The sequence below is a fragment of the Protobothrops mucrosquamatus genome, unplaced genomic scaffold (assembly GCF_001527695.2).
Source record: "Protobothrops mucrosquamatus isolate PMUCROS unplaced genomic scaffold, P.Mucros_1.0 scaffold2181, whole genome shotgun sequence".
NCBI lineage: Eukaryota > Metazoa > Chordata > Lepidosauria > Squamata > Viperidae > Protobothrops > Protobothrops mucrosquamatus.
In genome coordinates, this window is record NW_015388274.1 from 71,530 (window position 1) to 88,692 (window position 17,163).

The following is a 17,163-nucleotide window of genomic DNA, read 5'->3' on the forward strand; positions in this document are numbered from 1 at the left end:
TTCCAGGTATGTTTAAGACATGCAGTGAAATTCAGACTATAGATGACCTGTTTCAAAAGTTATTAACTTTTGTTTATTCTTCTTTTTTTCCAAGCCTTGCTTTACATCCTGATCGAGTATTGGTAGCAACAGGTCAAGTTGGGAAAGAACCATATATCTGTGTTTGGGACACCTACACTGTACAAACTGTATCAGTAATGAAAGATGTTCATACACATGGTATAGCTTGCTTGGCATTTGATGTAGATGGTCAGGTATGTATATTTATTAAATATTCTGTTTAATTTCTGCATAATTTGCTGCACATTCTACTGTATAGACTAGCTTTGGATGATACATTGAGATATTTAGTTTTTAAAATAAAAATATAGAAGCATTCGTAAACATGCTAGGAAAATTAAGGCTTATTTACATAGTTGCGTAAACATGCTGAGAAAATTAAGGCTTATGTACATAGTTAAAAATGGTCTATTATTCTAATAATTAAATTGCATTATATAGCAATAGCAATACCACTTAGACTTATATACTGCTTCACAGTGCTTTGCAGCCCTCTCTAAGCGGTTTACAGAGTCAGCATATTGCCCTCTGGGTCCTCATTTTACCAACCTCAGAAGGATGGAAGACTGAGTCAACCTTGAGCTAGTGAGATTTGAACTGCCAAACTGCTAGCAGTTGGAAGTCATCAGAAGTAGCCTACAGTTCTAACCACTGCGCCACCACAGCTCAGTAATATAGCACAATACTGTCTAAATTCAGCTAAAAGAAGTCCCTGCAGATTTTACTTGGCTAATTGTTGCCAAATATAAGGGGTGGTGCTCATCTCCATTTCAAGGCCATTGAGCCAGAGCTGTCCATTTCTATGGTCATGTGTCCAGCATGACATCATGAAGTACTGTTATCTTCCCACTAGAGTGGTGCTTATTTATCTACTTGCATTTGCATTCTTTCAAACTGCTAGGTTGGCAGGAGCTGGGGCGAGGATGTGTGCTCACATTGTCACGTGATGCTCAGGTCTTGATCTTTGGTTGCTAGTTTTCCAGCTGACAAGCCCAGTGTCTTAATTGCTGAGCCACTATGCCACCCAGCTTAGCTTTTGTATAAGAGTGAAATTCTGAATTTCACAATCAGCTTTATAATCCTGTAGAAAAACCAAGCTCCTAAAGTTATCCTGAGGCTTTAGAAGAAAGACAGTTAAAGGTAGTCCTCAGCTTATGATCAGTTGCTTATTGACTTTTGTCAGGCCCTCAAAAGATACTTACAACCTGCCTTCCCCTTGTAGTCACATGACTGCATTTTGGGCACCAGGCAACTGGTCCACATTTAAAGCTGTTTGCAATGTCCTGTGGCCACATAACAGTGATTTACGATGTTTTTGCTGAAAACCTTTGTTTAGTTCCATTTTTTGGGAAAAATGCTCCATAACGAACAATAGGTTCATTTAACAACTGCGATGTTCCCTTAATGACTTTGAATTCACTTAATGTATATGGAGATGTACTTAATAAACACTGCAAAAAAGGTTGTAAATCAAGGATTATCGATTCCAGAGGTCCCTAACCTACGGGCCATGGCCCATTACCGGGCCATGGCCTCTTGGCCACCGGGCCTCAGGAGTGGCTTGCCAGTGCGCATGCGCATGTGCATGCATTCACTGCCCTTTGTGACAGTGCTAGCCGAGCCGCGAGCCTCTCACCGGCGCTAGGCAAGCTGCAAGCCTCTCACCGGCCAAGCCGTGAGCCTCTCGCCGCCGCTAGCCAAGCCACGAGCCTCTCGCCGCTGCTAGCTGAGCCGTGCACCGGCGCTAGCAGCCCCATTTACGGAGTGCACATGCTCATGGCCCCATTTGGCACACACTCACACAGCCACATTTGTGTCTGTGTGCATGTGCGCATAAAGGTTCCTGCCCCTCCCTTTCCCACCAGGCCGCCAACCCAGAAAGGTTGGGGACCCCTGATCTAGTCAATGCTCTCTAACCTTAAATAAACATAAAAAATAAGTTTTTAAGACTGCAAAACCTGCACTCACTCATTCATATATATGTGGCACTTTGTTTCACAGGATGTCCTTATTAATAAATCAAACCAAACTCTCATTTTCCCCTCCTAAAAGCCATATACAAATATTTTTATTTGTCTGTATACCTCACATGGTTATTTAATTTAGGCAAGCATTATGATTCTCCATTGATATAATTTACACTGTAGTTTCAAAGTGTTACTTTTAAAAGGCAATGTTTATTTTAAATAAATTGCTGAAACATATATAGTGTTATTCATATGGAAACACTATGGAAAATTTTAATTCATCTACCATTTCTGTCACTCCCATATGGCACTAGATATGAGGACAAATGCCAGTTAGAAAATATGCAGAAAACATATCTGCTTATTTGTTTTACTCTGAAATTCTATGAATTTCATCTAATTTCTCTACATGAAAAATTTAAGAACAAGATTATGACACTTAAAATTCTAAATCCAAAATCAATAACTCCATTAGTTCTGTCTTTAGTCAGGATGGTACGGTTTAAAAGTAAGATGTAGACATACTAAAAAGCACTGAAACCCTCTCCAAACTTTTCCATTGTGCTTAAATTCTGAATTTATTATTTTATTATTTTTAATTTTTCAGTCACTACAGGTAATCCTCGACTTACAATAGTTTGCTTAATGACCATTCAAAGTTATAACGGCACTGGAAAAGGTGACATATGACCATTTTTCACGCTTATGACCATTGCCACATCCCCGTGGTCATGTGATTTACATTCAATTGTTTGACAAGTGGCTCATATTTATAATGGTTACAGTTTGCCAGTGTCATGTGATCATCTTTAGCAACCTTCTAACAAGCAAAATCAATGGGGAGGCCAGGTTCACTTAACCATTTTACTAATTTAACAACTGAAGTGATTCACTTAACAAATGTGGCAAGAAAAATCATAAAATGGGGTAAAACTCACTTAACAAATTTCTCACTTAGCAACCTACATTTTGGTCTCAATTGTGGTCCTAAGTCGAGGACTACCTGTATTTGAAGCTATTTGAAAAAATAAAATGTTTCTAAAGGGACACTTATTATGTATTAAAATTTCTATTCTGTGGCAAAGCAATTTTGTTGAGATCTATTTTTATCTATCTTCCTGCCTGATTACCCACTCACAATTATCTTCTTCACGCTTTTTACTGTCTTTAGATTTCCCAATAGAGCATCTTTTTAGAATGCATTTTGCCTTTTTTTCTTATCCTGTGTAAACTTTGTTTCATTGCCTTCTAACCAGGGTCAATAATATCAAAATGGTGGGTATGACAGCAAACAAGGGTCTACTCTGTTTTAAGAGGCATCGTAAGGTGGCCTAGAAATATTCTTAATAACCAATTAAAAAGAGGTGGGGCTTTGATCTCCCAACAGCACCCACTATTGATTAACCACCCCTCATAGTCACATCTTTGAATTGTGTTTAAAGTAAATATTTTAAATTGAATAATGCATTAGCCACTGGTCTGATTAGAATACATCCTAACTGGTTTTAGACTGAGTCAGAGGTCCCTAATATGATTGTAAACCCAGAAGAGAAGCTTATTTTGAAAGTATATCTATCATTGATCACTAGTAGCAATCATTCAAAGTCTTCCACCTTTTTTCAGTCTAACACAAATTGAATGATACCAACATGAATAAAATTAGGGAAGGAAGTCTGACAAATTTTAAACCTATAGAAGCAGTGGTTTATGTTCTAGGTATCTATACTGACTGATTTTGCTATTTAATATAGAAAGTTAGCATTTTTATTTCGTGATGAAATTATACAACTGTTTATATAGATTATCTTTCCTTGTAGGATCCTGTTTGGCACAGTTAATTATTAATAGGCCGAAAGGAGGAATGTGCAAGAATCTAAAATATTACTTAACTTCTGAAGGTTGATTACAAAAGGCAAAGTGGTGGTTGTGCCCGCATTATCAAATTCCCACTCTTTTTAAAATTTATGTCATGCCTTTTTAATCCCCACCCACCCCCGTAACTTTGCTTCCAGTAAAGAGCATTTGTTTCTGTTTTGCTTATTTTGCCAGCAGCATTTATGAAAATGACATACAAAGATGCCCTTTGTGAATTCATATCTGAAAGTTCAGAAAGACGTAATAGTGTTAGAATAGAAATATAAAGTCTTCAACTTTGTGAGTAGAATGTGGATGATTCACTTCTTCCTTCTTTCATAGTTGTTTGTTTATTTTGAAGATGGTAATTTGCATCAAATTACATACATCATAGATATGTAATTATAGTTAATTATATCTCCAAATAATTTTATTTCATAATTAAATTTATTGGGAGGTATAATTAATAAAAATATTTAAGAGTCTCCCATGACATGCTAAATTGGTAGCAAAGTCATACAATTTAATAGAATATATAATGAAAATGAATGTACAACAGAGAAGCAAAAGTTGAAGATTCAGCATTTTCCAAGTTGGCATACTATATTGCAACCCTTTACTTCCCCCAAAATAATCTAACACAGCTCTTTTAATATTTTTATTTCTAAAGAAGAAATAAAGGGCACTGAATTCTAAAAAAATCCTACATCAGTATTCCTCTCATTGAACTTTGTGGTAGCAGATTTGTGGTTTAAACCATTCAAACTGGAAGGCTCAACTACAAAACTGCAGCTTTCTCAACATATTTTTTATATGTGATAGAGTTTTAAGGCAAAATATGTCAAATTTTGCAGATTAATTTTCTTCCTGGAAATCTATCTATCTATCTATCTATCTATCTATCTATCTATCTATCTATCTATCTATCTATCTATCTATCTATCTATCTATCTATCTATCTATCTATCTATCTATCTATCTATTTTATAAAATTCAAATCAGATTGGATTTCAGAAGAATGATTTGGGTACCTGCTGAATAGTACCTCCTGAATCTATTTAAATCAACTAGATTTGGGTCAGTATTTAGTCAAATCCAAAGCATACATCTAGTTGAAAACTTTGTAAAATGATGTTTTCCAAAGCTGCAGAAGAGAGAATCTGATTTATCACTCACCATTATTAGTATGTTTTTCCTTATAACTGCACTGAACCTTATAATACAACTTCCTTTTTCCCTCTTTGTAAGGTGCTGAATATTATTCATCAAGCTCCCCATTAAAAAACATGACAAATGATTTCTGAAGGGGACAGAAGCAATATAACATTACTGAAGCTTCTCCATGTAGTTCTTTGGATTTCACCCTGTCTCTACAGAACTCTGTGATACATTATTTTCTTTTTAAAATACTGTATTCTTAATATTCTTCCCCCAACTGAATCATTCAGAATGTATTATCATTTGAATATTAATGTTTTCTTTTATTCTCCTTTAATATTTTGGGAATTGTTAGCGTTTGCTTTCAGTTGGTTTGGATTCAAAAAATACAGTCTGTGTCTGGGATTGGAGAAAAGGAAAAATGTTGTCTATGGCTCCTGGTCACACTGACAGAGTAGGTATAATTTTATTTAATTTCTGTGTATATTGTAAGAACCTTTTTCTGTGTCTGGCAACCATTTCTAGAGCACCACAAATAAGTGACAATGCATAGTTTATACTTCTGATTCTATATAAGGCTTTTACACATATTTGTTTAAGAAGAAATTATGATGAATTAAATATAGTTAGTATTATTTTTATGTATTATATTTCTTGCAAAGAGCTTTGATTGGCTTTTATTTAAGTTAACAAGCTTATCTGCTTGTATTATAAATCTACAAATATTTAAGAAGTTTAAGAAAACCTATTGGACAAAATATGTCCAGGAAAACCTTATCTAATTATCAGATATGGGGATGTGGATATATTTCTATAAATATATTTGCTTTTCTCTATAATTAATGTTATTTTCAAGACCAACATTTTTCCTCTGTCCCCTGTTCAGATATTTGACATTTCTTGGGATTTGTACCAACCAAACAAACTTGTTAGCTGTGGTGTAAAACATATTAAGGTAAGAAAACATATATTTCAGTTCTGCTTCTATTTTATCGCAACAGATCTTTTCTACCCTTGTGAATGTACTTTATTTTTAATTGTTTGGTCTTTTGAGGTGTTCTGTAAATCCTTAGTCTTCTAGGAGTGGAGTGGTTTCCAAATGTAATACTAAAAAATAAATAAAATAAACCATTTTTATACAGACAAGATAGGATACTTCAGGGATGAACTGAAGATGGTTTTATTTAGAGCCATGGTGGTGCAGTGGTTAGAATGCAGTATTGCAGGGTAATTCTGCCGACTGCCAGCAGTTCGATTTTCACCGGCTCAAGGTTGACTCAGCCTTCCATCCTTCCAAGGTCAGTAAAATAAGGACCCAAATTATTGGGGGCAATATGCTGACTCTGCAAACCACTTAGAGAGGGCTGTAAAGTACTATGAATCAGTATATAAATCTAAATGCTATTGCTATTTATTTATACAATTTATAAACCACCATTTTTTTTTCATTCATTTATAAAATTTATACACCACCAATCTTACCTCAAGGTAAGTCTGGATGGTTTTTAATCATGCACTGATGCAGTAATAAGTTTAATTCCAGTTGGCCCTATTGTGGAAATATCCTTTCCCTGTCACTGGATACTCCATCTCCTTGGCTACAGTATTTGGCACAAAATTATTTAAATCAAAATCGTATTAGTCAGCATAAGCAGTTCCACTACTGTCAAAACAAAATAAAATTAATTATAAAAGCTAAGTTATTTGCAACTGTTTTTTAATTGAGTTACACAACTGCCACAAGTTGGAATCAACCCAACTAACTGGATTGTCCTAGAAGAAGCTGTTGGTAGTTTCGCATTTCTAGAAGTGAGAGGGACACAGGGGTAATGCTTTTTTTGTGGCAATTCCTGCGATTTGGAACAGCCTTCCAGCCAAGGTTCCCTCTGTGTGTTCATTTCAGGAAATGCTGAAGATGGAGCTGTTCCAAAGAGCTTTTGTGAACTGAGCAGCTGTCATCAGGGTTTTTTGTATTGTTGTTGGTCTTTGGTTTTCATTGAATGATCATTATTAATTTATTGGTACACTATTAATATTTATTCTGGATGTTTTTTGTTATGAACATTTTTAGTTAACGAGCTGGAGTGCTACCAGATTACAGTGATTACTGATTGAATGAATAAATACATAACTATAAGATTATATAGAAAATGCTGTTCAATATACTTCAACACAGTGCTCGATAGAGCAGAAATCACAACAGAATCAAAACTTTTCTGAATGAAGTCATGTTTGCTGTCCATCCAAAATCAGGCAATGATTGTTTCTAAGGAGCCCAGGTGGTGCAGTGGTTAGAATGCAGTACTGCAAGCAAACTCTGGCCACAACCTGGAATTCGATCCTGACGGGGCTCAAGGTTAATTCAGCCTTCCATCTGTCTGAGGTCGGTAAAATGAGGGTGCACCATGCCGACTCTATAAACCTTCCAGAGAGTGCTGTAAAGCTCTATGGGACAGTATATAAGTCTAAGTGCTATTGCTATGGCTAATATTAATACTCCCTATGAAGCCATTTCAAATTTTGGATATCACAACTTGAAAAAAAACAGAATTATCCTGTATAATCAACTGTGTGACAAGAGAAAAGAGATCGCCCGCCACTCAGCATGCCATCTGGAAGAGAGGAAACCAAGGAATAGTTCTTGTAAGAAAAGAAAGAATATCTAACAGTTTGAATTCTTTAGGAAATGATTCAGTTACCAGACAGAAAGAGTTAATAAAATCTATTATTGCTATTATCAAATCTGTATCTAGAAATATTTCCAAACTGTAAATATATTATACTCCATTCAGAATAAGGTGAATGCTTGATTCAAGAGTATCACAACATATAATATATAAAATAATAGTAATTTATTAACTTGAGCTTTATTTTAAATTGCTGCTACATATTTGTTTATAGTCTATTGGCTTAAACAAAAATGGGTCCAGTCATGTGGGTGCCTCGACTTACAGCCATCATGACTTATCAATGGAATTTCTGGGTTCCATTACAATTGTAAGTGGAGGACTACGTGTATTGCATAAATATTTTCCAGGTTTCATTTGTGAGTCATCTGTCTTTGTACTATGAAAGCTAATAAAATGTTGCAAAGGCAGGAATTTCATTAAGAAGAAGAAGCAATGAATTTTTATCTGGTGGCCTGAATTTTTTTTCCAAATGGTTCACTTTACTAGAAATGTAAGGGCTATGTTTATAGATATTGGAATATTTCAGATATGGACAATAATTCTTTTCAGACTGTGTCTTCAAACATGGCATGTTAGATGAGCAAATTAATTAGAAACAGAAAATAAACAGTTCAATTATATAATTTGTCTTGAAAACTGAGCGCTAAAACTATAATAGAAGTTATAAAGGATCACTGGCTAGGTTTGAATTGTAGTCAGCCACAAATATTTTCCACTTAGCTAGTTATTTCCAACCATTAACTCTCTTTGGTTCTTGCTAATGGTGGGGATCAAGATACCAAGTAGTAATGTGTGGTTAATGTTGCAGGCTAGAGTTAATAAGAATGCAGTCTTAGCTATTCTTGTATACCAAAAACAAGCTGTGGTCCTTTCTGTTCCTGAAACAGACCACTGCATTGTTTGGAAAATCTCCTTGTGTATGGGAAGAAATGGAAGAATTTGTCATATCAGATCTTAAACAGCTTACAGAGAGATTATTAATTATTTTTTTCTCCTTCTTATTGATCTGCTACTCCATTTCCATGAAGATCATTAAAAAAAGGACACGCAGCTGGCTGTCAGACAATACTTATACAGACTATTTTTCTACTTATTTTATATCTATTAATTTTCCTTTCTATAGGCAAAGGTGCAACCAGTAGTTTTTCAGCAGCCTTCACTGGAAGCGACTGCTGTCCTTATTAATCTAATTATTATTGACACTATTATATAAAAGTAGTATTTTATGTCTTACCTTAACTTATTTTAGAACATATTACAGAATTTATTAAAATAATTTAAATAGGAATTTGTATCTCAATTTTTAAATAGGCCTGATTTTTTAAATTTAAAACCTTACTTAATATCAGTTTTTTTAAAAAATAATTTTAATCCCTTCAGATCATAGAAGTGAATGGAGCACTCAACCTTTGCTTAGTCCAAAGCGCATTCCATAATGCATCTATATAATATTTTAAAGGCCAGATTCAACCCTCTTTATTAAGACAAGTACTTACAGTTTAATCTGCTGTTCTGTTCCCATTAAATGCATATTAACTAGATTCAATGGGTTCACTGTTCTTGCTTAAAATTGCAGAGTCAATCTTCCAATAAAAAATTTCTGCTAACAAACTTTTATAGAACACTTTCAAACTGCTAGATTGGCAGGAGCTGGAGCGAGAATGGGTGCTCACATTGTCATGTGATGCTCAGGTCTCGATCTTTGGTTGCTGGTTTTCCAGCTGACAAGCCCAGTGTCTTAATTGTTTAAGTTCATGAAATATTATTTTCTGTATGGGCCATTTAGATTTGAGCATTTATTAATTCAGAGTGGCTTGGAGCTTACTTGTGATCCAGTTGTTAGTTGTTAACACTTTAAAAAAAAACCTTACATGAAGGGCACCAGTCCTTTATTTGTCACGGTCTAGAAAAACTTCAAATTCCCAAATATGAACTGAACATAGGCTTATGTTTGCCAAGCCCCCTGTTTGTTTTTGAGAGAAGACATGCCTACAGTATGTAGAATTATTCAACCTTGCCTCTTAAGGAACAAAGCAGCTCTGAAATTAGAGAATATGTAAAGGATCTATTAATGTTATTTATATTAATTTATTAATATAGAAGAGGACGTGGTGGCCTAGCAGTTAAGACACTGGCTTTTTGACCAGAAAGTTGACAGTTTGAGACCCAAGTACCATGTGATGGGGTGAGTTCCCATTCTTGCCCCAGCTCTTCCAATCTAGCAGTTTGAAAGCATGTAAATGCAAGTAGGTAAATAGGTACCACTTCAATGGGAAGGTTACAGCATTCTGTACACCCTCGGCATATAGTCATGCTGGCCACATGACCACAGAAGGGTCTTTAGAAAACGCTGACTCCCTCGGTTATGAAACGGAGATGAGTACTGCCTCCTAGAGTCAGACACCACTTTTTAATATTAATTTTGCATTGCTTGTTCTTAAAGCCTAAATATTTTGTCTGTCAGTAGGATTTGTTCTGTATTGTTCACAAATATACATGGTATGTTTCTTGCAAGATCAGTTTGGATTTCAGTAGATCCATTGATACCAGCAGAACTTCTAATCCCATTGATTTAAGTGGCTCATCCTAAAGTATGTGTAAGTCTGGATTTACTATATAGACTTAAGAATAAAAAATAGTGAATTCAGCAGTATTCTCTCTCAGAGAAATAGGCATAACATTAAGTTCTGCATAGCCTTTTATGTGGCTGGAGGAAAACAAAATGTGAATGCTGTTTTACTAGAAATGTACAGTTATAATAATACAACTATATTTCTTGATTTCATCTCTCTCCTGTAATATATGTGATAATGTCAGCATACTTCCATATTTCCTGTCTGTCTATATAGAACAAAATGACATTGAAGTGCAGTGGCATCATATTGTGAGCTTTTATTTACTTAAATACTGTATATGACAGAGTGGAAGAAAAAAGTCAAAATTTGGAGCTTTGCCTTGGCAGCCATCCATCTCAAAAGTTTGTGTTTTACTGGCTTAAAATACTCCATGAATAATGTTACTAAAGCAAATAACTTTTATATTACAGTTCTGGAGTCTGTGTGGAAATTCGTTGACACCAAAGCGTGGTGTATTTGGTAAGACTGGTGATCTCCAAACTATTTTGTGCCTCGCCTGTGCAAGAGATGAAATAACATATTCTGGTGCACTTAATGGAGATATTTATGTATGGAAAGGAATCAACCTTATACGGTCCATACAAGGAGCACATGCCGTAAGTAGAATTTTGATATGGCAATCTTTATTTTTTTATAAGTTTAAAAAAACAGGCAGAACAAACACTGATTTGTAGAATATGTATTTTGAATACTTTAAAAAGATGTTTTATTTTGCCTTTATTATTTTCATAATTAACTCATGGCAGTAAACATACCTACGGTAATACTCCTTCCTCCTATCTTCCCCATTACAAAACCCTGTGAGGTGAGTTGGGTTGAAAACGAGTGACTGGCCCAAAAATCTGCCAGCTGGCTTTCATACCTAAGGTAGGACTAGAACTCCAAGTTTCCTGATCTAGCCTGGTACCTTAACCCAGACGCCCCCAACCTTTTGGGCACCAGGGACTGGTTCTGTGGAGAGAGGTTTTTCTGCGGACTGGAGGATGCGTGGTTTTGTGTGCTGCCTGCAACTCTCGGATGGGGCTTTGTTTGTGCGGACCGGTTGCTGTCATGCTGCAGCCCGGTACTGGACCATGGACTGGGGGTTGGAGACCCCTGCCTTAACCACTAGACTAAACTGGCTTTTAAATTGTTAACCAGAGTTGCTTGGCAAGGGGGTGGCCATATATAAATAGACTTGAAGCATTTTATGATTTGGATTTTTTTAATAATTTAGAATTAAATAACAGCATTTTTGCTTCTGTTAACTGCTTATGTAAACTCTCTTGCACACATAATTGTAATAAAGCTTGATGAATATTCATCTGCAAACCTAACATACAATACAAAGAAAAACAAATATGATCCATGGAAAGGGGAAATATTACTACAGATGAAGTTCATTACCTGACTTACAGGAGAAACAGCTCCTGTCCCCTTTTATTTCACTGGACAAGCCAAACGATGTCTCCTTGCTAAAGAAGTAGTATATCTGCTTTGTCACCCATGCTGCATTGTTTCCTCACTGATTCTTGCCAGAACTACAAGCCTTCCTGGAGAGAAGAGGGGCTTGATAGCCAAGCAGATGGCAGAGAAGGGAGAGCAACAACTTGATGTTATCCTACTGTCATGTTTACAGACGCCCCCACATTGCACAGGTTCTGTGCAGCAGTGCTCAACATTTGTTGGATGATGTTCTAGGTTATAAACCAGACTTAATGATCATCTAGTTTGCCATATTAGAGTGCTTTGTAACTTGATAGATGTAATCTTCCACAAACTAATTTTTTCTATATAATGTTCCTACCCCTTCCTTTAGATTCTTGCTCTTTATATATATTGTTAGTTTTTAATTAATATCTTTTATTTCTTATAGCTTTTCATATTTTTAGATTTTTTTAATTTTGATCCTTGAGGTACCCTTCATGCTTTTCTAATGACTGTATCCATCTTCCTTATGCTGGGCTATGGCCATTATAAAAATGGATTTTTAATTGATCTGATTTGACAGTTCAAAATATAACCCTATTTATGTTTGTCAAAGGAAACAGAGTATATGCAAACATATTTAAGGTATTATAATTTTGGAAGCTGGAATGTTAAATGTGATATAAGAACAAAAACTTTTCAATAAGATATAAATTTTCAAACAATCACGTGCATCTTTTTAACTAACGATCGATCAGTTAATTAATGGTTAAATTAATAATTTAATATGCTCTAGTACATACTCTGAGATAGTTTGCTGGTATATTATGCTTCTTACGTTCCTTTGTGGATGTATGGGTTGTCATTACTTAAAATGTAGATTGTTTCGATTTGAAATCATTTTAAATTTCTTGTGGATGTGATACAGTTGTATTATCTGCAGTTTGTTTTTCTCTCAGCATTGCTGCTTCTGAGCTGTCATGCATTTTATATGTTTTTGCATAAGATAGAACATGTTGGGACAGTTCCTTAATTATCAAATTAGCCCTGCTATGCTGTTCTCAATAAGGACATTTTTGGTTGCTTCTAAATGGATTTTGCAGTTGGCCCAAAGGAACAGCTCTTCTCAAGAAATGTATTGTTGAAGTTGTAGTGTTAGATATAGTACAGAAAAGGACTGTCCTCTATCAATATTTGTACATACTGTGTGAAAGATAATTTGATTATAATAGTTTTCACTTAGGATTACCCACATTGCTAGTACAAAAAATCTATTATCTACATGTAAAGAACTCATGTAGTTGTAATTATTTGATCTGTGATTAATTTCTCTGTCTAGATATTGTAATTACAAAATTTTAAAAAATATTTGAGCTACTGTATATGACACTAAAACAATTGACTTAATATTGATTTAAATGAAACAGATATGATAATAGAAATTACTATTAGAAAGACAGATTTGTGTATTTTTATTTCATTTAGCAGATTATTCAATAATTATAGAAAGCTGTAAATGATGTTTTACAATTATGTAATGCAGTTGCATTCAAGGAAGGGTTCTCTAGAAATACAGACATGCATATAATTGTTATTTTCTATTTTAGGATACAATATCTCTTATTAGTGTAGTTATTATGAAACATTATAAACAAAACATTTTACCTTATTTGAATAATCATGTTCCTTGATATGAAAGTGACTCTACGTTTTAGAAGCAATCTCTAATTAAATATATTTTTTTTCTCTGCTAGGCAGGAATTTTCAGCATGAATGCATGTGAAGAAGGCTTTGCCACTGGTGGCAGGGATGGCTGCATTCGTCTTTGGGATTTAAATTTTAAATCCATTACTGCAATTGATCTCAGGGAAACTGACCAGGGGTATAAAGGTAAAAAAATATGGATTATTTTAATCAGTTTATCTAAGAGATAATTTTTCTAAAGTATGATGTAAAAAACAAACAAAAAACATGTTCCTACCTAGTAATGCAGATTGTGTTCCAAATGAGTAACTTTCAGAGCTGGAGTTGTGCAGCAGAGTAGTGGCCCTTTTTCATCAATAAGTAATTCTGCTGGTTGTTCTTTGTACTCTATTGGTTTAGAATAGAATAGAATAGAATAGAATAGAATAGAATAGAATAGAATAGAATAGAATAGAATAGAATAGAATAACAGAGTTGGAAGGACTTTGGAGGTCTAGGTTGCTTCTCTCCTTGATTAGTTTCCATCTATTGCTTCTTGTCCTGCCTTCAGGTGCTTTAGAGAATAGCTTGACTCCCTATTCTTGGTGATAGACGAATGGTTTCCAGCCCTCATTATAATCAGCATAGAGTATGAACATGTAATAATGAGATCCCATATATAATTTAGATTTAAGTTTTGTTTTGCCAAGCTGGGAATGCATCTGGAGTAGTAATGAGACTGTGATAAATTTCATGCATGAAATGGTTTTGCCACTTGGGTTTAAATCAATGTAGTTATAGTTTTGCTTACATTTTCAATCTGCTCCTCTTATCCTCCCCTCTCATGTTCTTTAAAATTATTATACTGCAATACTGCTGTTACTGAGTTATAACAAAACATGCTTACTAATGTTTTTAATCACTGAGAAACTGTGGAGGTATGATAATTGGAATATGAAGAAAATCATGAAGGGAACATTCTGTTTGATGGATTATGACTTTGGTATAATTAAGCTAATTACCTAAGGCAAATCCTCAATAGGATTCTCATTAGAAGTCTGCCAAAATGTTTCTACTAAGTTTAGCCTTTTGTCAGAAGGCTGTGATAATGTACACAATTGTAATGAAATTGGGTTTAAACAGATATCAAATACGCATCCTTTTATAATTTAAAAAGCTACTTGGGGTAAAAACAAATTAATGTAACTTTGCTCAATCATGTTGAGCATATCTCACAAGTAAAAATAATTAATTTCTCCTGCAGAGTAAGCCATTTAGTAACCCAAGCTGGCTGCCAGTCTACATTCTTTAGCTCAACTTAGATTTCCTTCTTCATACCTATTGATCCTGCTATATTTTGTTGTATATTTAATTTCCTTTCTCAGTTTTCTTCTGTTGACTATTGGAAGATTTTGCAGACAGATTTTAGAGTCTAAATTAGAGCCTTGGAAATGGGAATACCTGGAATACTTTGGACATATTGTTAAATGAGCAAATTTATTCTCCAAACATGTAGGAGTTTAGCTAAAACAAGGCTTCTTAGGTTACACACATATGTACTATTCTTAGGAATTATTTCTGTTGAACTTTGTAGGAGTTAACTGACCTCTAATGTGTGTGTGTGTGTGTGTGTGTGTGTGTGTGTGTGTGTATGCACCAGCACAGGAATCTTTTTGGCTCTTCATTAAAGGCTTTGGTTGAATTTGTAAAAAAAAGTACCATGCTTTAAAAAGTTGCATTAACTTTACTGAGTACATTCTTTAAAGCGGCACCATCTTTTCTTCAGGTGTATGGCAGACTGATAAAACGCAAACTACTTGGATGAAAAGCAAGTTTTGAGACACATGCACAGTTGTAATACATTTGTGTAGGCTATATTTGTTATAGATAAAACCTCTCTTTGGGGGTTAATCACTATGTGTAATTTAATTAGTTTTCTGCTATCTGGAATAGCAATTTTGAGGGTCTAATAGTAATTACATTGAGTATGAAACCTATGCTTGAACAATTGTTCTACTTCTTCCTAGGTCTGTCAGTTAGGAGTGTTTGCTGGCGAGGAGATCACATCCTAGTTGGAACACAGGACAGTGAAATTTTTGAAATTGTGGTACATGAACGCAATAAGCCTTTCCTTATTATGCAAGGACACTGTGAAGGAGAGCTTTGGGCCCTGGCAGTTCATCCTACAAAACCATTAGCCGTAACTGGAAGTGATGATCGATCAGTTAGGTTAGCTCCGTGGACTTATAAAAAGATACAAGATTCTATAAAGTGTTATTTGAATTTTAAAATACAAACTATATAAATCATTATACATTATACAGTTATTATACAAATTACTGCCCAGTAAAATTATTGCTTCATTATAAAATCAGTTGCCACAACGTGACTATCACAATTAAATCCTTTGGAACAGAATGCTCATAAAATTATGTGAAATTTATGTAAAGGTTTCTATATTGTATATGTTTAACAGACTGAATCGGATAAAGATGTGTGCCCTATTTCTTCCTTTTCTTTCCAATATCTCACCCACATTCATTCCTTATTAGATTAATTCTTTACATAAATTGTACCTAGTTTTGCATTATTGTATAATGTATTATACAGCTGGCTGACTAGTAAGTGGAATAATTATCTAATTGCTACATGACATGACAGATAGATTTTCAATATGTGGTAATAATAACATAACTTTTAATATCATTTTTATTGCTTTTAAATAATAACAGAAAATGGAAAAAACAAAACAAACAAAACATACGTACATAAGCTATCAAAAATATATATAACAAGTACTTAAGAATAAGCAAAAAAACCCACAACAACAGAAAATAATATAGAGTATAACAGTAAACAATTGCAAGCACTAATGTTATTAGAGTGGTAATAATAGTATAGCTAATTTGAACTGAGTAGAAATTGATCTGCAATCAGACAAAGCAATTAGATAATAACCATATAGCCAGAGAACTATGGGCTATAGTAGGGGTCCCCCCAATCCCCCGGTCTAGGCTGCAGCCCATTTGAAACCAGGCTGCAGAAGTGGTGGGCACACATACACGGCTACATTTGTGAAAGCGGTGCACATGCAAAACCATCCCGTCTCACCCCTTCCACTTCACTGCCGCTGCCCCCTAAGCTGGTCTGCCAAGCTACAAAGGTTGGACTTCTGCACTTTAGTACTCAAATATATTTTGAGATGATGGGAATAAACTTTCAATGTCAGTCTGATTTAGAAGACAAAGAAAAAAAATTATCTGTTTATAAAGGGAAAATCAGTTCTATTTTCTGCTGCATAGGTAATAATATATTGTTTGCATGAAATACATTTCTTATAGAATATGGAGCCTTATAGATCATGCACTAATTGCACGGTGTAACATGGAAGAACCCATTCGTTGTGCAGCTGTTAGCACTGATGGAATTCATCTTGCTCTTGGGATGAAAGATGGTTCTTTTACAGTACTTCGTGTTAGGTAGGTTATACATTTGGAGCTTTTAACATAAAATAAACTTTGCTTTCCCCAATGAATAGTAATTTTCTTTATCCCCTGTTGGCTAACTGTATGACATAAATACTAAATCCATTTTTTTTTCATTTGTACTCATTTTTAATACAATTGCTTAAAATGCCCACATGTGCCACTGTGGAATGTAGAATGTATTTTTTTTTTTTTTGCAGAAAGCTGTTTTTTGTTGCCTTGA

General features: G+C 34.7%; 1 protein-coding gene across 2 annotated transcripts in view; it reads left to right on the plus strand.

Moving 5' to 3' along the window:
* The window catches only part of EML5 (EMAP like 5), an 80,563-nt gene that overhangs the window by 6,084 nt on the left and 57,316 nt on the right, over nucleotides 1–17,163 (plus strand). For both annotated transcript variants that reach the window (XM_015824285.1, XM_015824286.1), the window contains exons 2-8: nucleotides 95–254; nucleotides 5,395–5,493; nucleotides 5,926–5,994; nucleotides 10,776–10,961; nucleotides 13,527–13,662; nucleotides 15,483–15,684; nucleotides 16,797–16,934. In XM_015824285.1, the coding sequence (XP_015679771.1) occupies nucleotides 95–254; nucleotides 5,395–5,493; nucleotides 5,926–5,994; nucleotides 10,776–10,961; nucleotides 13,527–13,662; nucleotides 15,483–15,684; nucleotides 16,797–16,934 (990 nt within the window). The remainder of the gene's footprint in view (nucleotides 1–94; nucleotides 255–5,394; nucleotides 5,494–5,925; nucleotides 5,995–10,775; nucleotides 10,962–13,526; nucleotides 13,663–15,482; nucleotides 15,685–16,796; nucleotides 16,935–17,163) is intronic.